Genomic DNA, 23,993 nt, shown 5'->3' with positions numbered 1-23,993 from the left:
ATCTACAATTTTCATAGTCATGAAAATAAAGATAACTCTTTGAATGAGAAGGTGTGTCCAAATTTTTTGTCTGTACTGTATGTCCTAAATGCACCCTGAGCTTATCTTCCTCTGCTGCAGAACGGAGCTCCACTGTACATCTAGACCCCCTCTTCGTGAGCAGAGAGATTTCACTTCATATTGGCTGTGGTGCTGTTTGCACATACAAAATCATCGTGGCCACAGTGATCTAGATGCAGAATGGAGCAGACGTTCCTAGTCTGATCCCTCCGCACAGGTTAATCCCTTACTGCCCAGAAGCAGTTTTGGGTGCTGAGAATCTGGGTGCAGTTTTGGGTGCTGATAACCTCACTATAATGGAAAGCATATCAGTTTCCCCCCATGCTCTACATCTGTTTGTACAAATTGGCTGCTTTGTAAAAATACCATAAGCTCTCTAGAAAATTAATCTGAAGCCCATCAGTTCTTTACCTTGAAAATTGTAGTTTACTAAATTCTTAGGTTAGAAAAACCTGATTTTATTAAGAATTATATGATGAATATTGATATTAATGAAAGCCATATGAGTTCAGTTTGTTCCCATTGCCTTCAGGCTCCGTTATGTCGAGCTCCGTCAAATTTAGTTGAGAAAAAAATAGTGCAAGCACTATTTTTTCTCCGCTAAACTCCTGTAAAATTACCAAATCACTAACAGACCCCATGCAAGTGAATGGGGTCAGGATCTGGCATTACGACCAATTTCAGGGTCTGTTTGGCTCAAGAAAAAAAAAAAGAAGAACCAATCAGGACCCTGAATAGGTTGGCTGCAAATGGTAATGTGAACCTAGCCTTAAATGGTTAAAGGGGTACTCCGCTGCTCAGCGTTTGGAACAAACTGCTCCGAACACTGGAGCCGGAAGCTCGTGACGTCATAACCCCGCCCCTCATGGCATCACACCCCATCCCCTTAATGCAAGTCTATGGGAGAGGGCGTCTCCCACAGACTTGCATTAAGGGGGTGGGGTGTGATGTCATGAGGGGGCGGGGCTTTGATGCCACGAGCTCCCGGGGCCGGCTCCATCGTTCGGAAGTTTGTTCCAAATGCTGAGGAGTGGAGTACCCCTTTAAGCTCTGCAGGCATTTGTTGTCTCATATGTACTTTAACAATAACACTACTAATCCCTCTACTGGCCACCTCTGGAAAACACTATATAAAATAGATTGCTATCTATATTGTAAACTTTTGCAATGATTGCAGACACATGACATATAGTATCATTAGGGTCTCATACATTATTTATGAATCAGCCCATAGGAGACCTTATTGGCAAGTAAGTAGCTCCAAATAGGGCCTTTTGCTGGACCTCCAGGGCCGTTTGGTGAGCCATCCAAACCTGGTCCTTATCTTCTCCATTTTGGCAACTGGCACCAGAAATGCTAATAACAACACTGGATGTACAAGAAAATGCAAATTATATTTAGGCTATCAAAAAGCATACTATATGAGATACTTTGTTTTGTAATGATAAAATATATGTATGGTTGTCTTAAACAATTTTGTGATTTTCTTCAGGTGCTGTTGTCAGACTGACCATTGTTGTGGTCATCTTGAGCATCGTAGTCCTTGGTCTGCTGGTCCTATTATGCTACTGCAGGAAAACCTCATCAAACTATGAGACAGTGTGAAAACAGAACAGGCAGATCTCTCGCTACTAGTTATGGAAAGAAGAAATGTGGATCAGGAGGAAGTCTTGTGTGGCTCAGTTCACTAATAATAGTGACTACTGAATATGACTCTTAGAATGTTACCATGCTACTTATAGGGTTGCCAGATTACTCACTCGGCAGTCATACAGGGATGTAATCCTATAACCACCTAAATTCAAAGTAATACAAGGCTGCTATATTAAGTTATGACCTCTTCACGCAGAACAACACATTTCTACAAAGTTTGAAGGTACAGTATGAAAAACCTCTTAAGGACACAGGAGGTATATGTACATCCTGCACCTGCAGTATAAAGCTTGCTCGTGTCCTAACAGCTGATCGGGACACCGCGGTGGTCCCGACCAGCCCGACTGAGCTGCTAGGAATTTTTACTTTAGAAGCAGCGATCACCTTTGATCGCCTCATCTAAAGGGTTAATACACAGGCAGCACCGCGATCAGTGATGTCCGGTATTAGCCACGGGTCCAGGCTATCGGTAGTGACCCCGTGTTATATCGCGGGAGCAGGCAAAGGGCGAACAGGTAGGCACTGCGTCCTTACGATGTTAAAATTGCCCTATTTTGCTCACCAATAACTTTCAAATTTTTCCATATAAATGGCTTCATTTTTTGCGCCTTGATCTGCAGATTTAACTTTTTTTTTTACTATTTTATATTTTTTATGTCCTCATAGGGGACTATTTATAGCAATCATTGCCACAGAAGCCATGATCCATATTGATCACAATATCTGAGGGTTAATAACGGACAAAACATGATTGTTGATGTCCGCCATTACCAGAAGGACCTCGGCTGCTGATAGAAACTTGCTGTCTTGCCTTTCTTCTTTCACTGGCATACATTACTAGTAGGGATATGGTCAGATCCATTGCTTCCAGTTATCTGTGAAGAAACAAAACAATCAAGGTAATATCATTTTGAACCTGTATGACACTTAACATGACATCCACCAACATAGTAATAAACCACAAGCAAACCATGTAACTCAGGGGTCCTCAAACTTTTTAAACGGGGGGCCAGTTCACGGTCCCTCAGACCGTTGGAGGGCTGGACCATAGATATCAAAACATGAACAAATTCCTATGCACACTTATATATATTATTAGTTGACTACCACTTTAAGTACGCAGCACAGTTCCCCCCACATTAGGTGCAGTACAGTTCCCCCACATTAGGTGCAGTACAGTTCCCCCACATTAGGTGCAGTACAGTTCCCCCACATTAGGTGCAGTACAGTTCCCCCACATTAGGTGCAGTATAATGTTCCCCCACATTAGGTGCAATATAATGTTCCCCACATTAGGTGCAATATAATGTTCCCCACATTAGGTGCAGTATAATGTTCCCCCACATTAGGGGCAGTATAGCTCCCCACATTAGGTGCAGCATGTACCCCCACATTAGGTGCAGTATAGATCCCCCAAATTAGGTGCAGTATAGCTCCCCACATTAGGTGCAGCATGTTCCCCCACATTAGGTGCAGTACAGTTCCCCACATTAGGTGCAGTATAGTTCCCCCACATTAGGTGCAGTATAGTTCCCCCCACATTAGGTGCAGTATATTCCCCCCACATTAGGTGCGTATAGTTCCCCCACATTAGGTGCAGTATAGATCTCCCACATTAGGTGCAGTATAGCTCCTCACATTAGGTGCAGTAACGCTCCCCACATTAGGTGCAGTATAGTTCCCCCATATTAGGTGCAGCATGTTTCCCCACATTAGGTGCAGTATAGATCCCACAAATTAGGTGCAGTATAGCTCCCTACATTAGGTGCAGTATGTTCCCCCACATTAGGTGCAGTATAGTTCCCCCACAGACACACAGCCTCCGGACATAGCAGTAAGTCCCGGGACCGAAGGAGCGGTGGTCGGACTGGTAACACTTACCTAGCTGGCCAGCGCACGTCCTCATCGCTGCCCCGCTCCTCCGCTGCTATGGGCGCACGCACGGCGTCAGTGACGTCCCTGCGTGCGCCACCTTCCCGGCGGCCCCTGTGTTTTTAAAGTAAACATGGGGGATCTCCTAGAGTGCATCCCTGTGTCCCGAAAACATCTTTCAGGACACAGGGATGTGTCCTGAAAGCGCGGTGTGTGCTATTCCATTACACTAGATGCAGTAAAAAAAAAAAATTTTTTAAAAACATGAACCAGGCAGGTGTGCTTTTCCTATAGGACCCTACATCTGATGGATGCCATATACTTTTACCATGATTTAAATGAAGTAAATTCAAGAAATGGCATGTAACGTATAACAAATTAGGAAGGTGATATATAAATACTCACTTTACACTCCTAACAAATCTTTTTTTAATTTTGTTTTAAAAGGCTTTGTATTGCTGTGGAGTATTAAAATGCATTACAAAGCTAAAAGACCATATGAAAGACCATATAAAAAAATAAGTGTGTCCCACTGCAGAAAGTCTTACACACCCTTGTCTATCCATTATTTACCATGTCTACCTTAAAGGGGTAGTCCGGCGCTAAGACATCTTATCCCCTATCCAAAGGATAAGGGATAAGATTCCTGATCGCAGGGGTCCCGCCGCTGGGGACCCCGCGATCTTGCACGCAGCACCCCGTTACAATCAGTGCCCGAAGCATGTTCGCTCTGGGTCTGATGACTGGCGATCACGCCCCCTCACAGCTGTCATGCCCCCTCCCATAGGCTTGCATTGAGGGGGCGGAGCGTGACGGCACACGGGGGGCAGGGCCATGACGTCACAATGCTCCGGCCCCGTGATCAACAGTCATCAGACCCGCAGACTGATTGTATCGGGGTGCTGCGTGCAAGATCACGGGGGTCCCCAGTGGCGGGACCTCCGCAATCAGGAATCTTATCCCCTTTGGATAGGGGATAAAATGTCTTAGCGCCGGAGTACCCCTTTCAATGCATGCCAGCATCTTCCCATGTGCAACAGAGACCACTTTGTAATAAATTGGTAACCTGTTCCTAGCTGTACTGGTTTGGACAATTGGCTCCACTTCACAGAGAGGCTACTGATTGTGGGTAATGTCTCGCCACATGTAGTAGCCCATTGTCCCTTAATTTTTTTGTGAGAATTTTCTTGCTCCATGTGATCGTCCTGCCTTCAAAACCCTTTTGCTCACTGTGCATTTACTGATGTCTGGCTGCTGCAATTCCTTAACATTGAAATTTTGGGTCCATGGCCAGATGGCTCCTCAGACCCATTGAGAACCTGTGGTCAATCTTTAGAAACTGGATGGACATACAAAGACACAAAAATTGGCTGTGATTTGTCAACATATGTCAGAGAAAAACTGGAGAGATTATGCCCAGAACAACCAATCATAGCTCAGCTTTACTATCTTAACGAGCTCTGGTAAAGTTAAAGCTGAGCTGTGATTGGTTGCTGTGGGTACAATGGGGGAGATTTATCAAAACCTGTGGAGAGGCAAAGTTGACCAGTTGCCCATAGCAACCAATCAGATCGCTTCTTACACTCTTAAGAGTAGGGTCACACGTAGGGCATCCGCATTTGACGCTGCGGATGCGCTACTGATCGTCCCTAGGGTGAGCCTCCTGCTGTGCCCGTGTGTCCTGCTTTGTCTGCTCATAGCAGCAATCTGATGCTACGAGCAGACACACAGTGATCGCATGCGCTGTGTACTTACAGACATCACGGTTGCTCTTGGCCTAGCTCAGGGAGCTGGTTGGCCGACCGCAATGCCTGTGACTACACTGCACATGAGTGTGCAACTCGCAGATCACTGTGTCTCTGCTCGTGGTGGCGGATTGCTACTAACAGCAGACAAAGCAGGACACAAGGGCACAGCAGGAGGCTCACTCTAGGGACAGTCAGTAGTGCATCTGCAGTGTCAAATATGCTGTGGATTCACTGCATGTCACCCTACCCTAACAAGGCCTCCGGAAAATTAAAAGAAGCAAGCTGATTGGTTTCTATGGGCAACTCGTCAACTTTTCCTCTCCACAGGTTTTGATAAATCTCCCCCAGTCTCTCTTGTTTTGACTCGCACATTTTGATAAACCTGAGACACTGGCCCTGATTTACTAAGGCTGCATTCACACTACATTTCGTCCATACGGGGATCGGATCCGGCTGGGGGATGGGAAAACTGGGCGCTCCTGTATCCCAGCTGGACCCAGCCCCATGTCATTCATTTGAATCATCTGACCAGAGTCAGATAGTGACTTCAGTAAGCAAATTTTTGCCCTGTACCCGGTTTTCAGTCCAGTCAGAAAACCATATACAGGGCAAAAATGAGACGACTGGAGTCACTATCTCACCCTGGTCGGCTTATTCAAATAAATGAGATGGGGGCCGGGTCTGGCTGGGATAGAGGAGTGCCCGATTTTCCCTTCCCCCAGCATCCGGTCCCCGTATGGACGAAACGTAGCGTTAATGCAGCCTTAGAGTGGAGTTTTCTTTTTCCCGCCGTGTATTTTTCGATAAAAATATATATCAGAAAAAATCCCAATAGCGCTCAGATCCAACACCAATCACCTAAAAGAATAAAATGAACTCACCCGGTGTATGCGGTGAACTACACCCAGAATGGGTGAGTTCCCACAAGACACCTGAGAGCCAGAACCAAAGTATAGTACAGTAGACAAAACTTCATATGTTTCTCATATATCCAATTGAAGGAGAGCGCTCAGTAATCCGGATCCATGTGAATAGGGTCCGTGAGAAATAGATCAATGGGGCAAAAAAAAGACAGAAAACAGCGCTCAGAGAAGACACAGATCTCTATATGTATATATGCAATCAATTTCAAAGTAGCACTCACTTTACCAGGGAGGGGATATGGAAAAGGAATTCAAAGGTCATAATTAACACCTTTTTCATCAGGCTTACCAGCCTGATGAAAAAGGTGTTATGACCTTTGAAACGCATTGTGATTAAAGAATTAAAATATACCCATTGGATGTTGCTGTGCCTTGCATGAATCTGCATATTGAAGCTATCCTGGACAGGCGGGGTTCTATTTGGACAAAGGTTATAATTCCTTTTCCATATCACCCCTGGTAAAGTGAGTGGTACTTTGAAATTGATTGCATATATACATATAGAGATCTGTGTCTTCTCTGAGTGCTGTTTTTTTCTGTCTTTTTTTGCCCCATTGGTGTATTTTTCGATGGTGTTTAAAAAATTTTCCCTACGTTTTGCTTTTCTTACAACTGCTCTCAGCTGTCAGGTTTTCAGAGCTCAAATCCACCATGTTTTATGTGGGAACATTAGAAAATATGTTGGAATATTTCAAAAACGTTGGGAACACGCCCCCTTTTTTGTGACTACACCCCCTTTTCTCTGTGGTCACACCCACTTTCAGGTTTTCCTATAAAATGGAAAGTCAGTTGGGTTTTTTGGTCACAAATTCTCGCTCCCGAAGCGTGCGACACAATTTTGGTGCAAAATCCAAGATAAAACTGTCTGGGTCACTTTAGTAAATTACCACCAGTGTGTTAAACTCCAAGCACTGATTAGGCAAAAATAGGTTGCCATCAGTCAGGATTTGGTCCAGAAGCAGGGTCAATATTGTAAATATTGAGTATTTTCATAAACTTCATGTATTTATCAATAAAAGTTTTAATACCCTATGGAATGCTTTTAATTGTACTTCAGTAACCATAGAAACATCTAAAAGATATAAAAATACTGAAGCAGCAAATGTGGCGAAAACCAAAATTTGTGTCTGTGTCAAAACTTTTGGCCACAGCGGTCATTGGTATGGGTCACATAGAGAAGATAAGGAAATAAAGGAGGAGCTCCGCAGTCATCAGCAGCGGTCATTGGTTTGGGTCAGATAGAGAAGATAAGGAAATAAAGAATTCACTCATGAGTGATCGGATTGTATTCTTAAACTTAGACTGCTCTAATATGCCCATAATACATACACATTGTTAGATTCTGTAAGCATATGTATGAAGAAAGAGATGGTCCAGCTTAGAACAGGATAACTTTTTAAATCTCATGCAACCTCATAGCCAGCGACTACAGCAGTCAGTATATGGATTTGTAGGAAGTCCTATGTAAGTCTATGGGACCTCAGGCAAATTTGAATCCTGATCACTGTAGTTTTGATCTATGAAGCAGTTTGACTGCAATTATGCTTCGATTTGGGCACTGTCAGATCCAAAAACTAAAAAAAAAAAAAAAAAAAAAAAAAAAATTTTGTTACTGGTGAAAATTAAAGACCTTTATAGTTGTTAACATTTTTTTTTTTAATATTTAACACATAAAACGGCTCCTGAAAATCCCACCACTAAGGTTCTCCAAACCTACTGGGACAATAACCAGTCCTGCAGCAGCATCAGGCTTGTCCATGACTCATGGACAAGAGATGACTCATGGACAAGGCTGCATGAGCAGACATACCAATCACTTCCCACCACCACAAGGAGGGACATGCCTCCTTCCCCTGTAACACTGTGAGCTAATGAAAAGAGGGATTTTTATAATAAATATAAGTGACCATGTACATGGTCATGATTAGGTACTGAGTAACATATACATTTTTTTTTTTTGTGGGATCTGACAGATGCCCTTTAAGTGGCTTAGGCGGTTTCAAACAAACTATTGTTAACTGCATAGCATTACATGTGTGAGGTCCTTTTTGCAGGAATTAATGGGGGTCTCGAGTCAGCTCCTTTAGGAACCATGGTGTAAATATAGACCCTGTGCCCACTCCTGGTCTAAGAAGCACACTCAGGAGCTGAATGCGCTTCATAGCTGGTTGGCTAATGCTGGAAATCTCTGATCAGGTTAAAACCACTGGCTGTTAGCACAGGGTAGCTGATCTGGACCACAGCGGCGAAATCGGGGTGTCCCGATCAGCTCAGAGGGCAGAAAATAAAAATAAAGTCACGACAACTGTGGTGAGTGCCATTAATACATTAATTCCCTCCAAACAGGCAGAGATCAAGAAGGTGCTGGAGATCAGATAAAATGCAGCTTTTCTTTATTCCCACAATGTAACGCATTTCGCGGAAGTTCTGCTTCATGAGACATAAGGGTTACAACAAGGTGTGAGGTTTTTATAGGGAAAATGCTTAACCCCTTATGGGAAAAACATTAACCCTTTACAATATCTCTAGAACATACATACGGTATATGTTTTAACATACAAAATTTACATAATAATACATAAGAGAAAATATGTAGGGTTATTATATCAGTAGACAATACCACAAAAAATTCATAGAAAGAAATAATTTATATAAATAATATATTTATATAACAAAATACTAAAAAAATGTTTTATAAAAAGTTATTAATAAAAATTTAAAACATAAGTAATGTTTTTGTTGTATCTTCAATTATATAAAAAATAATCCTAGCGAGCATTTTCAAGGGTTTCATTCAAACCATCCGGAACCAAAGTTGACAAAGTAAATATCCAAAATGCTTCCCTATTATCTAACTTCTGTATGCGGCTTGGAGAATTTAGCGGTATTGTCTCCAATACAAATAACTTTAATTCATCAACACATTTTTGATGTTTAAATAAAAAATGACAGGATAAACTATGTAACATAAATCCATTGGTGATGTTTGAGCGGTGTTTATTCATACGTGACCGCAGTCTGAACTGTGCGGCCAACGTATTGAAGTCCGCAACCGCAACTCAATAGATATACAGCAAAAGATCTGGGGAAAGTTGTAATAACCTTTCAAGGTAAATGTTTTTTTTATTGACAAATGAACAAAAAAAAAGTGTGTAGGGTTACTGATAAGAGAGCAGCAGTCGCAACGGGCAAGTTTACAGGGAAATGTGCAACTGCCGCTGTTGGACCAGGAGGGACATTACTAATTTTTAGTCTACTCGGGGCAATAAGATTTCTCAAATTAGGGGATCTGCGAAAGGTAACACCCGGTTGTGGGGGTAATATTCCTTTCATGATAGGGTCATCCCGAAGGATCAACCAATATTTGGACAGGATGGATTTAATATTATGTGCGGCACAATTATAATCCATAATGAAATTGTATCTGTAAGGAATATTCGCCGCTTTATTATCTGAATTGTTTTTTTGATAATGATGTTTCTCCTGTACCAACGTTTTTTGAGACATATGCTTAACTTTATTAAAAGCTTGGGATAAAATGGTTTTGGGGTAACCCTTCTCTAAAAAACGGCTGCGTAGGATATTAGATTGTTTTAAAAAATCACAATCATTAGTACAGTTTTTTCGGAGCTGTAAATATTGACCATAAGGCACGTTTTTGATCCACTTGGGATAATGTGAACTATTATAATCTAATAGACTATTTATGTCCACTTTTAAAAAAAAGGTTTCAGTGACTATTTTACCTGATTCATCGTTTTTGATTGATAAATCTAGGAATTCGATGGTGTCCTCAAAAACCTGAAGGGTAAATAATAACCCCCAATCATTAGAGTTTAAAAATTTAACTTTTTAATTTTAATTTGCTAGATCTTGAGTGCCTGACCAAATTATAATGAGGTCATTAATGAACCTCCTATAAAAGATAATGTGGGAACTAAAAAGGGGGGACTGTGCCATGAATTGGGACTCAAATCGCCCCATGACCAAATTAGCATAACTTGGGGCGAATCGCGTCCCCATGTGACAGCCCCTCGTATTAATATTGAATTGTCTACAATACCACAGCCTTCTATCTACAAACCTGTTGATCCTGTTTCCATTGTTGGGGGTAAACGTCCTAAAATTCGACAGTCCCCCCACAGTGGACGCATGATCTACAATTCAAATTACCCTAAACCTAAAAATAATAATAATATTACTAGAAAAATATCCGAACCAATGATTTCACAACATTATGATAACATTTCTACCAATACCGTATTTATCGGGGTATGCCACGCACCGGCCTATAACACGCACCCTCATTTTACCAAGGATATTTGGGTAAGAAAAGTTTTTTACCCAAATATCCTTGGTAAAATGAGGGTGCATGTGTGTGCATTTGTATACCCCGATACACTGTTTCTGACCCTGCAGAATCCCCCAGGAAAGGCAGGGGGAGAGAGGCCGTCGCTGCCCGCTTCTCTCCCTGCCTTTCCTGGGGTCTAGAGCCATGCTGCCGCCGCTTCTCTCCCCCTGGCTATCGGCGCCGCTGCTCCTTCTCTCCCCCTGGCTATCGGCACCGCTGCCCCTTCTCTACCCATGGCTATCGGCGCTGCTGCCCCATTGCCGGCGCCGATAGCCAGGGGGAGAGAAGCGGCAACGGCAATGGGGCAGCGGCGCCGATAGCCAGTGGGAGAGAAGGGGTAGCGGCACCCATTGCCGGCGCTGCTGCCCCATTGTCTCCCCCATCCCCTGTTTTATAATTACCTGTTGCCTGAGTCAGGTCTGCGCTGTGGCGTCCCCTGCGTCGTTGCTGCGAGATGCAATGACGAGTGACGTCACTCATCATTGCGCAGCGCATAGCAGCGATGCAGGAGATGCCACACCGGAGGCCAGAAACAGCGCGGACCCGACCCCAGCAACAGGTAATTATACAACCGGGGATGGGGGAGGCAACGGGGCAGCGGCGCCGATAGCCAGGGGGGAGAGAGGTGGCGGCTGCAGGGCTCTAGACCCCAGGAAAGGCAGGGGGAGAGAAGCGGGCAGCGATGGCCTCTCTCCCCCTGCCTTTCCTGGGGGCTTGTGCGGGGTCAGAAAAACCGAGGATGGGGGAGGCATTGGGGGCAGCGGCGCCGGCAGTCTCTCGACCCCAGGACAGGCAGGGGCAGAGAAGCCGGCAGTGACGGCAGGTCTCTGTACCTGCAAAAGCCGCTGCAGTTCATTGATTTAAAGCGCCCGCTTTAAATCATTGAACTGCAGCGGCTTATCGGCGTATAACACGCACATAGACTTTAGGCTAAAAATTTTTGCCTACAAAATGCGTGTTACATGCCGATAAATATGGTAAATTATCAACCAAAGTTACAGAGCAAATAATAGAAACCTGTATTTCCGTCAATAGTCATAAAATTATGTACCCTAATTGGTAGTAACAATCCTAAATGCACTATTGGTGAACCTCCTATTTGTGAACGTTCAGAAGGAGCAGTATGTACCTCTGTTTTTCCACGGACTGCCTCTTCGAACTTTGTTAATCCTAACACTATTAATCCTCCTTCCACTTCCTTTTCATATTCAGAAGATGATACACTTAAACTTGATATTACCATCCATGAAGGTTTGGAAGATATATCTATCTCTTAATAATTTTTCTACATATGAAGAAACCACTAGTTTTTTAGACTCCCGTTTGGCACTCCCGTTTGATACCTGTAACAAATTCATTATCCAACCGAATTACACATTATTTCCCACCTACTCAAAATATACAAATAAAAAAAGGAAAAAAAAATCGCCCCAGAGGATCGAGAGGGGGGGGGGGGGGGTGTCAAACGAAAAACACTTAAAAATTTTTTTAAAAATCGCTAATACATCTGCTAATGTTCCATCTTATTCGAACGTTAAACTTTTTAATTTGTCTAATTATATACTACAGCAAAATGTAATAGAACTCCGTTACAAGGGACTTTCGTTTTGCCCAACGGCTTTACCTAATAATTTTCGATTGTTTTTAGACCCAAATAGGTTTATGCGTAAGTTAACACTTAGCAGACATATTGCCTTGATGGAGAGGCGTGAAAATAACTTTATAAGCAGTGACAATTTACATCCTCCTATTATTGATACTGTAACGAATAACATGGATATAATTGTCTCGGACCCTGTAATTTCCCCTCCCATTATTCAACATGTTACTGTAACTCCTACATCCACATTTTATCCTACTCAGCATAAAGGTCCGTATTTGGATACTTTTTATTCTTTAGTTTCAAAAGAACTCTGCACACTACATGAGACCATATTATATACAGGCCATTATGACAATCTTACTTATCAGGAACGTAATGCAATTAAATCTCTTCAAAATAATTTAACTATTACAGTCCATTCCGCGGATAAGGGGGGTGGGATCGCCATCTTAAACAGAAAATGATTACATTATAGAGGCTATGAATATATTGTCCGATCTTAATTACTATGAGATTCTACCTTTAGATCCATCTTTTATATACCAAACTGAGTATGATATATTAATCAAAAAGGCAATTGATAATTCCTTGTTAAATAAAAAAAGAAAAGGATTTCCTTTTGGTAAAACACTGTTCACTCCCTATTTTTTATTATTTACCCAAACTTCACAAGTCCCTCACTAATCCCCCCGGGCATCCAATTATTTCTGGTATTGGTTTGCTTTTAATAAAGTTAAGCATATGTCTCAAAAAACGTTGGTACAGGAGAAACATCATTATCAAAAAAACAATTCAAATAAAGCGGCGAATATTCCTTACAGATACAATTTCATTACAGATTATAATTATGCCGCACATAATATTAAATCCATCCTGTCCAAATATTGGTTGATCCTTCGGGATGACCCTATCATGAAAGGAATGTTACCTTTCGCAGATCCCCTAATTTGAGAAATCTTATTGCCCCGAGTAGACTAAAAATTAGTAATGTCCCTCCTGGTCCGACAGCGGCACCTTTCCCTGTCAACGTGCCCGTTGCAAGTGCTGCTCTCTGATCAGTAACCCTACACACTTTTTTTCTTCATTTGTGAATAAAAACATTTACCTCGAAAGGTCATTACACCTGTGACAGCTCTTTTGCTGTATTTCGATTGAGTTGCGGTTGCGGATTTCAATACGTTGGCCGCACAGTTCAGCATGTGCGGTCACGTATGAATAAACACCGCTCAAACATCACCAATGGATTTATGTTACATAGTTTATCCCGTCATTTTTTATTTAAACATCAAAAATGTGTTGATGAATTAAAGTTATTTGTATTGGAGATAATATCACTAAATTCTCCAAGCCGCATACAGAAGTTAAATAATAGGGAAACATTTTGGATATTTATATATTTTTTTTATTTTACCCCACGAATAATTAATTTTTGGTTTCACCATGAATTTGGCTATAAAATGAGTGATATCATTACAAAGTATAATTTGCGGCACAATAGCATACCACATATGGGTCTGAAGGTAGAAATTGAATGCATTATGGCTATCAGAAGGCGAGAAGGAAAAAACCAAAGGGTAAAAATGAAAAATCCCTTTGTTCTTGACCCCTAGTGGACACAGGGCGTATAGGTAGGCCCCAAGCGCCAAATACTTAGCGCATTAGGATGCACATGTACGTCCTATGTACCTAGGGGGGGGATGATTGCACCCAGGGACCCACCAGTAATGGTGGACATCGGCGATATTGCTGATGTCTGCCATTAACCCATTAAATGCCGTTATCAATATTGATCATGGCATCTGCAGCAAAGCAGTGGTTCTGGTAGCTGATCTGATCGCCCGTAGCACAACCGTGGGGATGAGATCAGCTCCTTACCTGCCTCCTGCTGTCATCATGGGGTTTTCTTCTTTGGTCTGCTTTCAAGAAGACCAGAGAAGTAGAAAAAAGTAAAAAAAAAAAATTATTATAAGTGAATAAACCCCTCTCCCAATAAAAAAAATAATCCCTCTTTTCCCATTTTACAAAAAAAAATTCAAACAATAAAATAAATCAACATACTTGGTATTGCCATGTGAGGAAATGTCTAATCTAATATTATGCTAATGATCCTGAACGGTAAGCATCATAAACGTAAAAAAATACCAAATGTCACAACACATCCCAAAAAAATAAAAAGTAATCAAAAAGTCACATATACGCAAAAGTGGTACAGATAAACTACAGCTCACGGCACAAAAAAAAAGCCATCATACAGCCCCATATATGGAAAAATAAAAAAGTTATATGGGTCAGAATAGGGTGATTTTAACCCCAAAGAACAATCTTTGTTTTTGCACTTTCATATTTTCCTCCTCGTCTTCTAAAAATCATAACGCGTTCAATTTTGCACCTACAGAGCAATATAAGGGCAATTGTACTTTGTAATGACATTACAGTGGACCCCCCCACCTACGATGGCCCCGACATATGATCAAATCGACATGTCGATGTCAGCATCGACATAAGATGCTTTTTTATGTCGGGGCCATCGCATTAACTGCTATCCGACAGCGCAAAATGCTTAAGCTGCTGCCGGATAGCAGCTTAATGTTCCCCATGTGGTGCTGTGAGTATTACTTACCCCTCCAAGATGCTCCAAGGTGCTCTCCGGGTCCAGCGATGTTCCTCCGGTGTCTTCTCGGCCCTCTCCGGTGAAGTCACTACGCTGTTGCGCATGCCGTCCCGTAATCCAATAGGAACGGTGTACGCAGCGGCGTAATGACGTCGCTACGCAGGTCCAGTAAGGCCTTACGGAAGACAGTGGAGGACAGGAGACCAGGAGAGCCCAGCGGAGGACCGGGGTCACCATCGGGAGCGGCAGGACGCGGTCCAGAGCGGCGGGGACAGGTGAGTACAGCTTCCTATACTTAACATTGCACGAATCCCTCAACATACGATGGATTCGACAAATGATGGCTCGTTTGGAACGAATTACCATCGTATGTTGAGGGACCACTGTACTTATTTTATAACATAATCTGGAGCAAAAAAAATTATATATTTGTGGATTGAAATTAAAAGAAAAAACGCCATTTTGCTAATTTTTACGGCTTCCGTTTCTATGCTGTGCACTTTTTGGTAAAAATGATCTTCATCTTTATTCTGTAGGTCCATACAGTTACAGGGATACCCAATTTATGTAGATTTTATTTATTTTACTACTTTAAAAAAAATTGTAACTAGATGCACCAAAATTTGTATGTTTAAAATGGTCATCTTCTGACCCTTATAACTTGAGATGGGCGAACTTTCCTGAGAGAGTCTTTCCTAAGACTGTATCCACCTTTTCCAGCCAACCGGAGCACCTGAAAGCTGAACTAATTTATGCAGGATAAGTCATCAACTGCCGAGCCGAGAAGTTCGTGACGAATCGAATTTACTGTAAGTTCGCCCATCTCTACTTATAACTTTTAGATTTTTCCATGTAAGGGGCTATATGAGGGCTTATTTTTTGCGCCGTGGTCTGTAGTGTTTATCGGTACCATCTTTGTTTTGATGGAACTTTTTAATAGCTTTTTATTAATATTTTTATGGTATATGAAGTGACCAATAATTCTCAATTTTGGACTTTGGTATTTTTTTTGGTGTACGCCATCAACCGTGCGGTTTCGCTAACATTATATTTTAATAGTTCAGACATTTATGCACGTGGCGGAACCACATATAATTTTTATTTATTAATTCTTTTATTTAAAAAATAGGAAAAGGGGGGGGGGTGATTAAAATTTTTATCAGGGGGGGGTTATTCACATTTATTCTTATTTTTTTTTTTTTTTTACCACTTTTTACTTTTTTTTTTTGCCCCCTTGGGGGGGGGGGGGGGGGGGGGGGGCTATACCATGCAATCTTTTCTTTCAGGCACGGAGCAGTAGATCACCGATTGGACGACGAGGAGGCAGGTGAGGACCCTCCCATCGGCCAGTAAGCTGATCGGGACATCGCAATTCTGTCACGATAGTCCCGATCAACTCCGCTGAGCTGCCAGGATAGTTTTACTTTCAGTTCAGACGCCGTAATCAACTTTGATCGTGGCGTCTAAAGGGTAAATGCCAGGCATCGCCCCGATCGGCGGTGCAGATCCCCAGAACAAATGGATGCCACCGCGTCCCCCAGAACAAATGGATGCCACCGCGTCCCCCAGAACAAATGGATGCCACCGCGTCCCCCAGAACAAATGGATGCCACAGCGCCCCCCCCCAGAACAAATGTATGCCACCGCGCCCCCCCAGAACAAATGTATGCCACCGCGCCCCCCCAGAACAAATGTATGCCACCGCGCCCCCCCCCCCCCCCAGAACAAATGTATGCCACCGCGCCCCCCCCAGAACAAATGTATGCCACCGCGCCCCCCCCCAGAACAAATGTATGCCACCGCGCCCCCCCCAGAACAAATGTATGCCACCGCGCCCCCCCCCAGAACAAATGGATGCCACCGCGCCCCCCCCCAGAACAAATGGATGCCACCGCGCCCCCCCCAGGACAAATGGATGCCACCGCGTCCCCCAGAACAAATGGATGCCACCGCGTCCCCCAGAACAAATGGATGCCACCGCGCCCCCCCCAGAACAAATGGATGCCACCGCGCCCCCCCAGAACAAATGGATGCCACCGCGCCCCCCCCAGAACAAATGGATGCCACCGCGCCCCCCCCAGAACAAATGGATGCCACCGCGCCCCCCCCAGAACAAATGGATGCCACCGCGCCCCCCCCAGAACAAATGGATGCCACCGCGCCCCCCCCAGAACAAATGGATGCCACCGCGCCCCCCCCAGAACAAATGGATGCCACCGCGCCCCCCCCCCCCAGAACAAATGGATGCCACCGCACCCCCCCCCAGAACAAATGGATGCCACCGCGCGCGCCCCCCCAGAACAAATGGATGCCACCGCGTCGTCCCCCCAGAACAAATGGATGCCACCGCGTCCCCCCCCCAGAACAAATGGATGCCACCGTGCCCCCCCAGAACAAATGGATGCCACCGCGCCCCCCCCCCAGAACAAATGGATGCCACCGCGCCCCCCCCGAACAAATGGATGCCACCGCGCCCCCCCCCCCAGAACAAATGGATGCCACCGCGCCCCCCCCCAGAACAAGTGGATGCCACCGCGCCCCCCCCAGAACAAATGGATGCCACCGCGCCCCCCCAGAACAAATGGATGCCACCGCGCCCCCCCAGAACAAATGGATGCCACCGCGCCCCCCCAGAACAAATGGATGCCACCGCACCCTCCAGAACAAATGGATGCCACCGCATCCCCCAGAACAAATGATGCCACGGTGCCCCCCAGAATAAATGATGCCACCTTACCCCCAAAATATATGAAGTCACTGCACCCTCAGAATGAAGTCACTGTGCCCCCCAGAATAAATGAAGTCACTGTTCCCCCAGAATAAAGTCACTGTGCCCCCAGAATAAATGATGCCACCGTACCCCCCAAAATATATGAAGTCACTGCGCCCACAGAATAAATGAAGTCACTGTGGCCCCCAGAATAAATGAAGTCACTGTGCCCCCCAGAATAAATGAAGTCACTGTGCCCCCCAGAATAAATGAAGTCACTGTGCCCCCCAGAATAAATGAAGTCACTGTGCCCCCCAGAATAAATGAAGTCACTGTGCCCCCCAGAATAAATGAAGTCACTGTGCCCCCCAGAATAAATGAAGTCACTGCGCCCCCCAGAATAAATGAAGTCACTGCGCCCCCCAGAATAAATGAAGTCACTGCGCCCCCCAGAATAAATGAAGTCACTGTGCCCCCCCAGAATAAATGAAGTCACTGTGCCCCCCAGAATAAATTAAGTCACTGTGCCCCCCAGAATAAATGAAGTCACTGTGCCCCCCAGAATAAATGAAGTCATTGCGCCCTCAGAATAAATGAAGTCACTGTGGCCCCAGAATAAATGAAGTCACTGTGGCCCCAGAATAAATGAAGTCACTGTGGCCCCAGGATAAATGAAGTCACTGTGGCCCCAGAATAAATGAAGTCACTGTGTCCCCAGGATAAATGAAGTCACTGTGGCCCCAGAAGAAATGAAGTCACTGTGGCCCCAGGATAAATGAAGTCACTGTGGCCCCAGGATAAAAGAAGTCACTGTGGCCCCAGGATAAATGAAGTCACTGTGGCCCCAGGATAAATGAAGTCACTGTGGCCCCAGGATAAATGAAGTCACTGTGGCCCCAGGATAAATGAAGTCACTGTGGCCCCAGGATAAATGAAGTCACTGTGGCCCCAGAATAAATGAAGTCACTGTGGCCCCAGAATAAATGAAGTCACTGTGGCCCCAGAATAAATGAAGTCACTGTGGCTCCAGGATAAATGAAGTCACTGTGGCCCCAGAATAAATGTAGTCACTGTGGCTCCAGGATAAATGAAGTCACTGTGGCCCCAGAATAAATGAAGTCACTGTGGCTCCAGGATAAATGAAGTCACTGTGGCCCCAGAATAAATGAAGTCACTGTGGCCCCAGAAGAAATGTAGTCACTGTGGCCCCAGAATAAATGAAGTCACTGTGGCCCCAGGATAAATGAAGTCACTGTGGCTCCAGGATAAATGAAGTCACTGTGGCCCCAGAATAAATGTAGTCACTGTGGCCCCAGAATAAATGAAGTCACTGTGGCCCCAGAAGAAATGTAGTCACTGTGGCCCCAGAATAAATGAAGTCACTGTGGCCCCAGGATAAATGAAGTCACTGTGGCTCCAGGATAAATGAAGTCACTGTGGCCCCAGAATAAATGTAGTCACTGTGGCCCCAGAATAAATGAAGTCACTGTGGCTCCAGGATAAATGAAGTCACTGTGGCCCCAGAAGAAATGTAGTCACTGTGGCCCCAGAATAAATGAAGTCACTGTGGCCCCAGAATAAATGAAGTCACTGTGGCCCCAGAATAAAGTCACTGTGGCTCCAGGATAAATGAAGTCACTGTGGCCCCAGAATAAATGTAGTCACTGTGGCCCCAGAATAAATGAAGTCACTGTGGCTCCAGGATAAATGAAGTCACTGTGGCCCCAGAAGAAATGTAGTCACTGTGGCCCCAGAATAAATGAAGTCACTGTGGCCCCAGAATAAATGAAGTCACTGTGGCCCCAGAATAAAGTCACTGTGGCTCCAGGATAAATGAAGTCACTGTGGCCCCAGAATAAATGTAGTCACTGTGGCTCCAGGATAAATGAAGTCACTGTGGCCCCAGAATAAAGTCAATGTGCCCCCAGAATAAAGTCAATGTGCCCCCAGAAGAAATGAAGTCACTGTGGCCCCAGAATAAATGAAGTCACTGTGCCACCACATAAACTGTGTCACTGTGACTCTTCAGCTGCTGCAAACTACAACTCCCATCATGCACAGACAGACTGTCATGATGGGAGTTGTAGTTCTGTAACAACTGGAGAGTCACAGGTGAGGGAATGACTGCTCACCTGACAGCGTAGGTTCCCTGTCCCAGGTCCCGCGCTGCTCCGCTGCTCTGGCCTCTTCTAGTCAGGCCTGGCCAGAGCAGATGATGCAGGCAGCGGGCAACGAGCACAGTGTTCCCTCGCTCCGGCCGCGGCTATTCATTTGTATCGTTGTCTTAAGACACCGATACAAATGAATGAGGAAAGAGCGGCTGGCGGCGGACTGGACTGGAGTATCCCTGGCCTATAGTAACCATGGCGGCGCTGAGAGGGCAGACACTTCCTGCTGTCAAACACGTCACAAACGGGCAGTCAGCTGACAGTCACCTGACAGGTACTAGCGCTGAGCGGGGAGTGCGAGTACGCATGCGCGCAGCTGCCACTGGGCTGTGGACTGGAGCACCGGGGAGGGGAGTAAACATGGCGGCGTCCAGTGCCAGTCTTTAAGTCAGGTAGAGAAAACGTAAGAGTAATAGAAGCTAGGGAGGAGGAAAGCGTTGCCATTCCTGCAGAGAGCTGACCGCGCAGTCAGAGAAGAAGGAGGAGTGGCGGTGCGCCCCTAGAGCCGGGAAGGGGCGGGACTGGAGTCCTGGCTACAGCGCGGCTGCCTGCTGGTAACGTGCCGCTCACCGCTATATGTGCAGGTATATACTCGTGGGTCACGTGATGTGCTGCTGAGGAGACTGCTTATATGGGGATGGTGCATTATTGTCTGTACATTTCTATATGATAAACCTAGGACAACTGCCCTCAATACTGTTATGGGACCAAGTAGGGAAAAATAGGAAGTAAATAGGAAAAGTAATAAATAAAGTATATGTGGGTAACCACTGCCATGTATACCTGTGGAGTGCAGAAATCTACTGATAATACGTACACTTGTATGAATGGAGCGCTGAGTCAAACCATCACACTGTAAACCATAGTCTGTGTCTGGGGTTTAAGGAAACTGTTTGGACCCTGGGGATGGCGCTACAGCCATTGGTGTGCCCATGGGTTTTCTTTACGGCGTTGGATAGGTGCGTTCTGTGTGACTGACCACACCCTGAAAATGTCATTGTGACTGAAAATGTCATTGTCGTCAGTGTCCAATAAAATGGTGTTGTGCCACTTGGGGTGACCATGAGTCCAGGTTGGAGATGACCAGTTGAGTTCTGTCTAGCACCTAGAGATGAACCGCATGGCAACCATTGAATTGACAGGTGGTGCCAGACAGACCTGTCTGTCCCGGATTACTCTTATACAGAGTATAGCAGCTGAATTGGGGACAAGGAAGGGGTAAGAAGCTTTGGCAGCAACATGTCTTTGTCTATCCTTACAGAAGATCTGTTACCAGTCCTGACATGTCTGTTATTAGAGTTGTACTGTGTGCCAGTCCACTGTTATTGATCCTGGAATAGTATGAATTAAATTTGCACCTGAGTCTGTCTAGGGCTGTATTTACCAATTAAAGGATTACTCCGGTAGAACTACTGGAATAAAAAACTGAAACCTGGACTTACCTGCTGCCGTTCCCTCGGTGCTCCTGTATCGCTGCCCCCATCCTTTGGTACTGTTGTCTTTCTGGTTGCTGGTGGTTGGCACATGAAATTGGTGCACAGCTAATCGCCTGCTGCAGCGTTATCCCATCTCAGACAGGGATAGGCTGAGCAGCAGTCCTGACACCCGTCTTCTTCCTGGTGATGGGGATCAACACGTCATACTGCATCTAGGCCTATCAAAATTCACGATTAGCTGAGCGATGCAATGACGTGTTGATTTCCGGCACCCAGGGAGAAGACCGAGCACGGGGGCAGCAATACCGGGGCACCGAGGGAGTGGCGACAGGTAAGTTCAGGTTTTTGTTTTATATGCTGACAGCCTGGGAAGGATGTTTTTAATAACATTTCTATGCTGGATAATGTAAAAAATTAGATACAGGCATCTATAGACAGGGAAGGGGGCTGATCACATAGAATTGTCCTCAGTTTCACTTAAAGGGCTACTCCAAAGAGAAAAAGTGTTTTAAAATCTAAAATTACAGATTTGTAAATGACTTTTATTTAAAAATCTTTAAAGATGATGTTAAACTCTATCCACAGGATAAGGGCCTGATCATGGGGGGGGTCCAACAACTGGAACCCCGGTTCAACTACTGTGTGCGATGCTTCACACACAGCAGGTCAGCTGATCCAAACACGTCCCTCCATTCATCTACATGGAAGAGGTAGAGACACAGTGTTTTTCTCCACCTCTCCCATAGAGATGAATTGAGGGGGCGTGTTTCGACCAGCTGACGTGTCTGTTACGAAACAGACCAGAGTCAGTGCCCCATAGAGGAGATTGTGTGGGGTCCCAGCAGTCAGGCATTTATCCCCTATCTGCAGGCTAAGTTTATTACCACTGGACTTCTTTAATATGTGATGGGGCAATAGGGAAGAGGTTACAGCGCTAGTGCAATCACAATTTGATGGCATATCACAGGGTTACTCAACTGGCGAACCGCGGTCCAAATCCGGACCACATCCGCCAGTCAGCCAGACCGCCAGCCGCTCTACCATCATACATTTGTATAGGTGTTTTAAGACACTGATACAAATGAACAGCCGCAGCTGGAGCGAGGGAACACTGTGTGCTCCTTGCCCAGCGGTTTTCCTGTGATGCAGGTGGCGCGATTAGCGCTGCCTGCATCATCTGCTCTGGCCAGGCCTGACTAGAAGAGGCCAGAGCAGTGCGGGACCTGGGACAGGGAACCTACGCTGTCAGGTGAGCAGTCATTCCCCCACCTGTGACTCTCCAGTTGATACAGAACTACAACTCCCATCATGACAGTCTGTCTGTGCATGATGGGAGTTGTAGTTTGCAGCAGCTGAAGAGTCACAGTGACACAGTTTATGTGGTGACTTCATTTATTCTGGGGGAGCACGGTGGCATCATTTTATTCTGGGGGAGCACGGTGGCATCATTTTATTCTGGGGGAGCACGGTGGCATCATTTGTTTTATGGTACAAGTAGTTGGTACATGGCACGGTGTTTGGTAAAATTAAATTTGGGGGCATATTGTGCGGCAGTACTATACCAGGGATATAGCGTGTGGCAGTACTATACCAGGGATATAGCGTGTGGCAGTACTATACCAGGGATATAGCGTGTGGCAGTACTATACCCGGCTGTGGAGTCGGTAGATAAATGTTCAGACTCCAACTCCGCAGTTTTTTGTACTTCTGACTCCTCTGTATTAATATGCAAATGTTTTTTATACATTCCTTGAAGCAAAGAAAGGCAACATACATGTCATTACCACAGGACTACTGGCTGGGAAGCAAACAGTCTATTGTATTGAACAGTTTGTGTGCTGATCTGCTGCTGAAGATAGGGCAGTGGGAGGATCCAGGAAGGGGCATTTATTATAAAACATGCTTTCCCTAGAAGAATCCCAGTCATGTTTAAAGGGGTACTCCACCCCTAGACATCTTATCCCCTATCCAAAGGATAGGGGATAAGATGTCAGATCGTCGGGGTCCTGCTGCTGGGGACCCCCAGGGATCTCCGCTGCGGCACCACGCTTTCATTACTACACAGAGCAAGTTCGCTCTGTGCATAATGACGGGCGATACAGGAGACGGAGCAGCGTGATGTCATGGCTACCACCGCGTGTGTCGTGACGACCACCACGCCCCCTCCCATAGACTTGTATTGAGGGGACAGGCCGTGATGTCACCAGGGGCGGAGCCATGATGTCACACTGCTCCGTCCCCTGTATCGCCCATCATTACGTACAGAGCGAACTTGATCTGTGCAGTAATGAGAGCGCGGTGCCGCAGCAGCGATCCCTGGGGGTCCCCAGCAGTGGGACCCCGGCGATCTGACATCTTATCCCCTATCCTTTGGATAGGGGATAAGATGTCTAGGGGCGGAGTACCCCTTTAAGCTAACAATCAAGTTTACAAGTTTTTGTAGCCTTTTTCCAATGGTTTACAGCTTCAGTCTTGAACTATTGACCCTCCATTCCCTTCACTTATACAAGTGTCTCTAGTCCTGCAAAAAACATACTGGCAGCGGCAGCTGAGAGGCAGCTTGTGGCAGCATTATATTTAGGGGTACAGCGTGTGGCAGCATTATATTTAGGGGTATAGCGCGTGGCAGCATTTTATTCAGGGGTATTGTCTCTGGCGGTATTCAGATAATACAGGAAACAGTATACAGTATTTATACTTCAGTCGTTTTACCTATTTCCTTCATGGCACTGCGGCCACTAGGTGTGAATCAGGCCTCAGCGCTTTGCTCAGACCTTCACCAGTGGCAGACCTGGATAAGCGGACCCTCACTAAAAAATAGTTGCGTACCCCTGGCGTATCATATCGTCGTACCATAT

At 45.2% G+C, this 23,993-nt stretch overlaps 2 protein-coding genes and 1 long non-coding RNA gene across 6 annotated transcripts in view; 2 read left to right on the top strand and 1 right to left on the bottom strand.

The window, feature by feature from the left end:
* Positions 1-1,685, top strand: part of ACP3 (acid phosphatase 3) — a 74,455-nt gene extending 72,770 nt beyond the window's left edge. Inside the window, exon 11 of the mRNA XM_056520652.1 lies at positions 1,553-1,685. Within this exon, the coding sequence (XP_056376627.1) occupies positions 1,553-1,665 (113 nt within the window). The 3' untranslated portion in view covers positions 1,666-1,685. The remainder of the gene's footprint in view (positions 1-1,552) is intronic.
* LOC130273591 (uncharacterized) lies at positions 1,447-19,800 on the bottom strand. The gene is made up of 3 exons (XR_008844054.1): positions 19,664-19,800; positions 2,485-2,588; positions 1,447-1,691 (listed from the first exon to the last, which is right to left on the bottom strand). It is a non-coding gene; the product is annotated as an uncharacterized LOC130273591 (long non-coding RNA).
* A 43-nt stretch (positions 19,801-19,843) lies between these two features.
* The window catches only part of DNAJC13 (DnaJ heat shock protein family (Hsp40) member C13), a 244,401-nt gene continuing 240,251 nt past the window's right edge, over positions 19,844-23,993 (top strand). For 3 of the 4 annotated variants that reach the window (XR_008844053.1, XM_056520650.1, XM_056520649.1), the window contains exon 1: positions 19,998-20,283. Coding sequence is in view for 2 of the 4 variants with exons in the window: in XM_056520650.1 (XP_056376625.1) it covers positions 20,276-20,283 (8 nt within the window). In the remaining 2 variants the exon portion in view is untranslated. Of the gene's footprint in view, positions 19,974-19,997; positions 20,284-23,993 lie in introns of those variants that run through there. The other variant, XM_056520651.1, reaches the window with a different exon arrangement.

The sequence above is a fragment of the Hyla sarda genome, chromosome 5, assembly GCF_029499605.1.
Source record: "Hyla sarda isolate aHylSar1 chromosome 5, aHylSar1.hap1, whole genome shotgun sequence".
In the NCBI taxonomy this organism is placed as follows: Eukaryota; Metazoa; Chordata; class Amphibia; order Anura; family Hylidae; genus Hyla; species Hyla sarda.
This window is presented reverse-complemented; position numbering and strand designations above follow the sequence as displayed.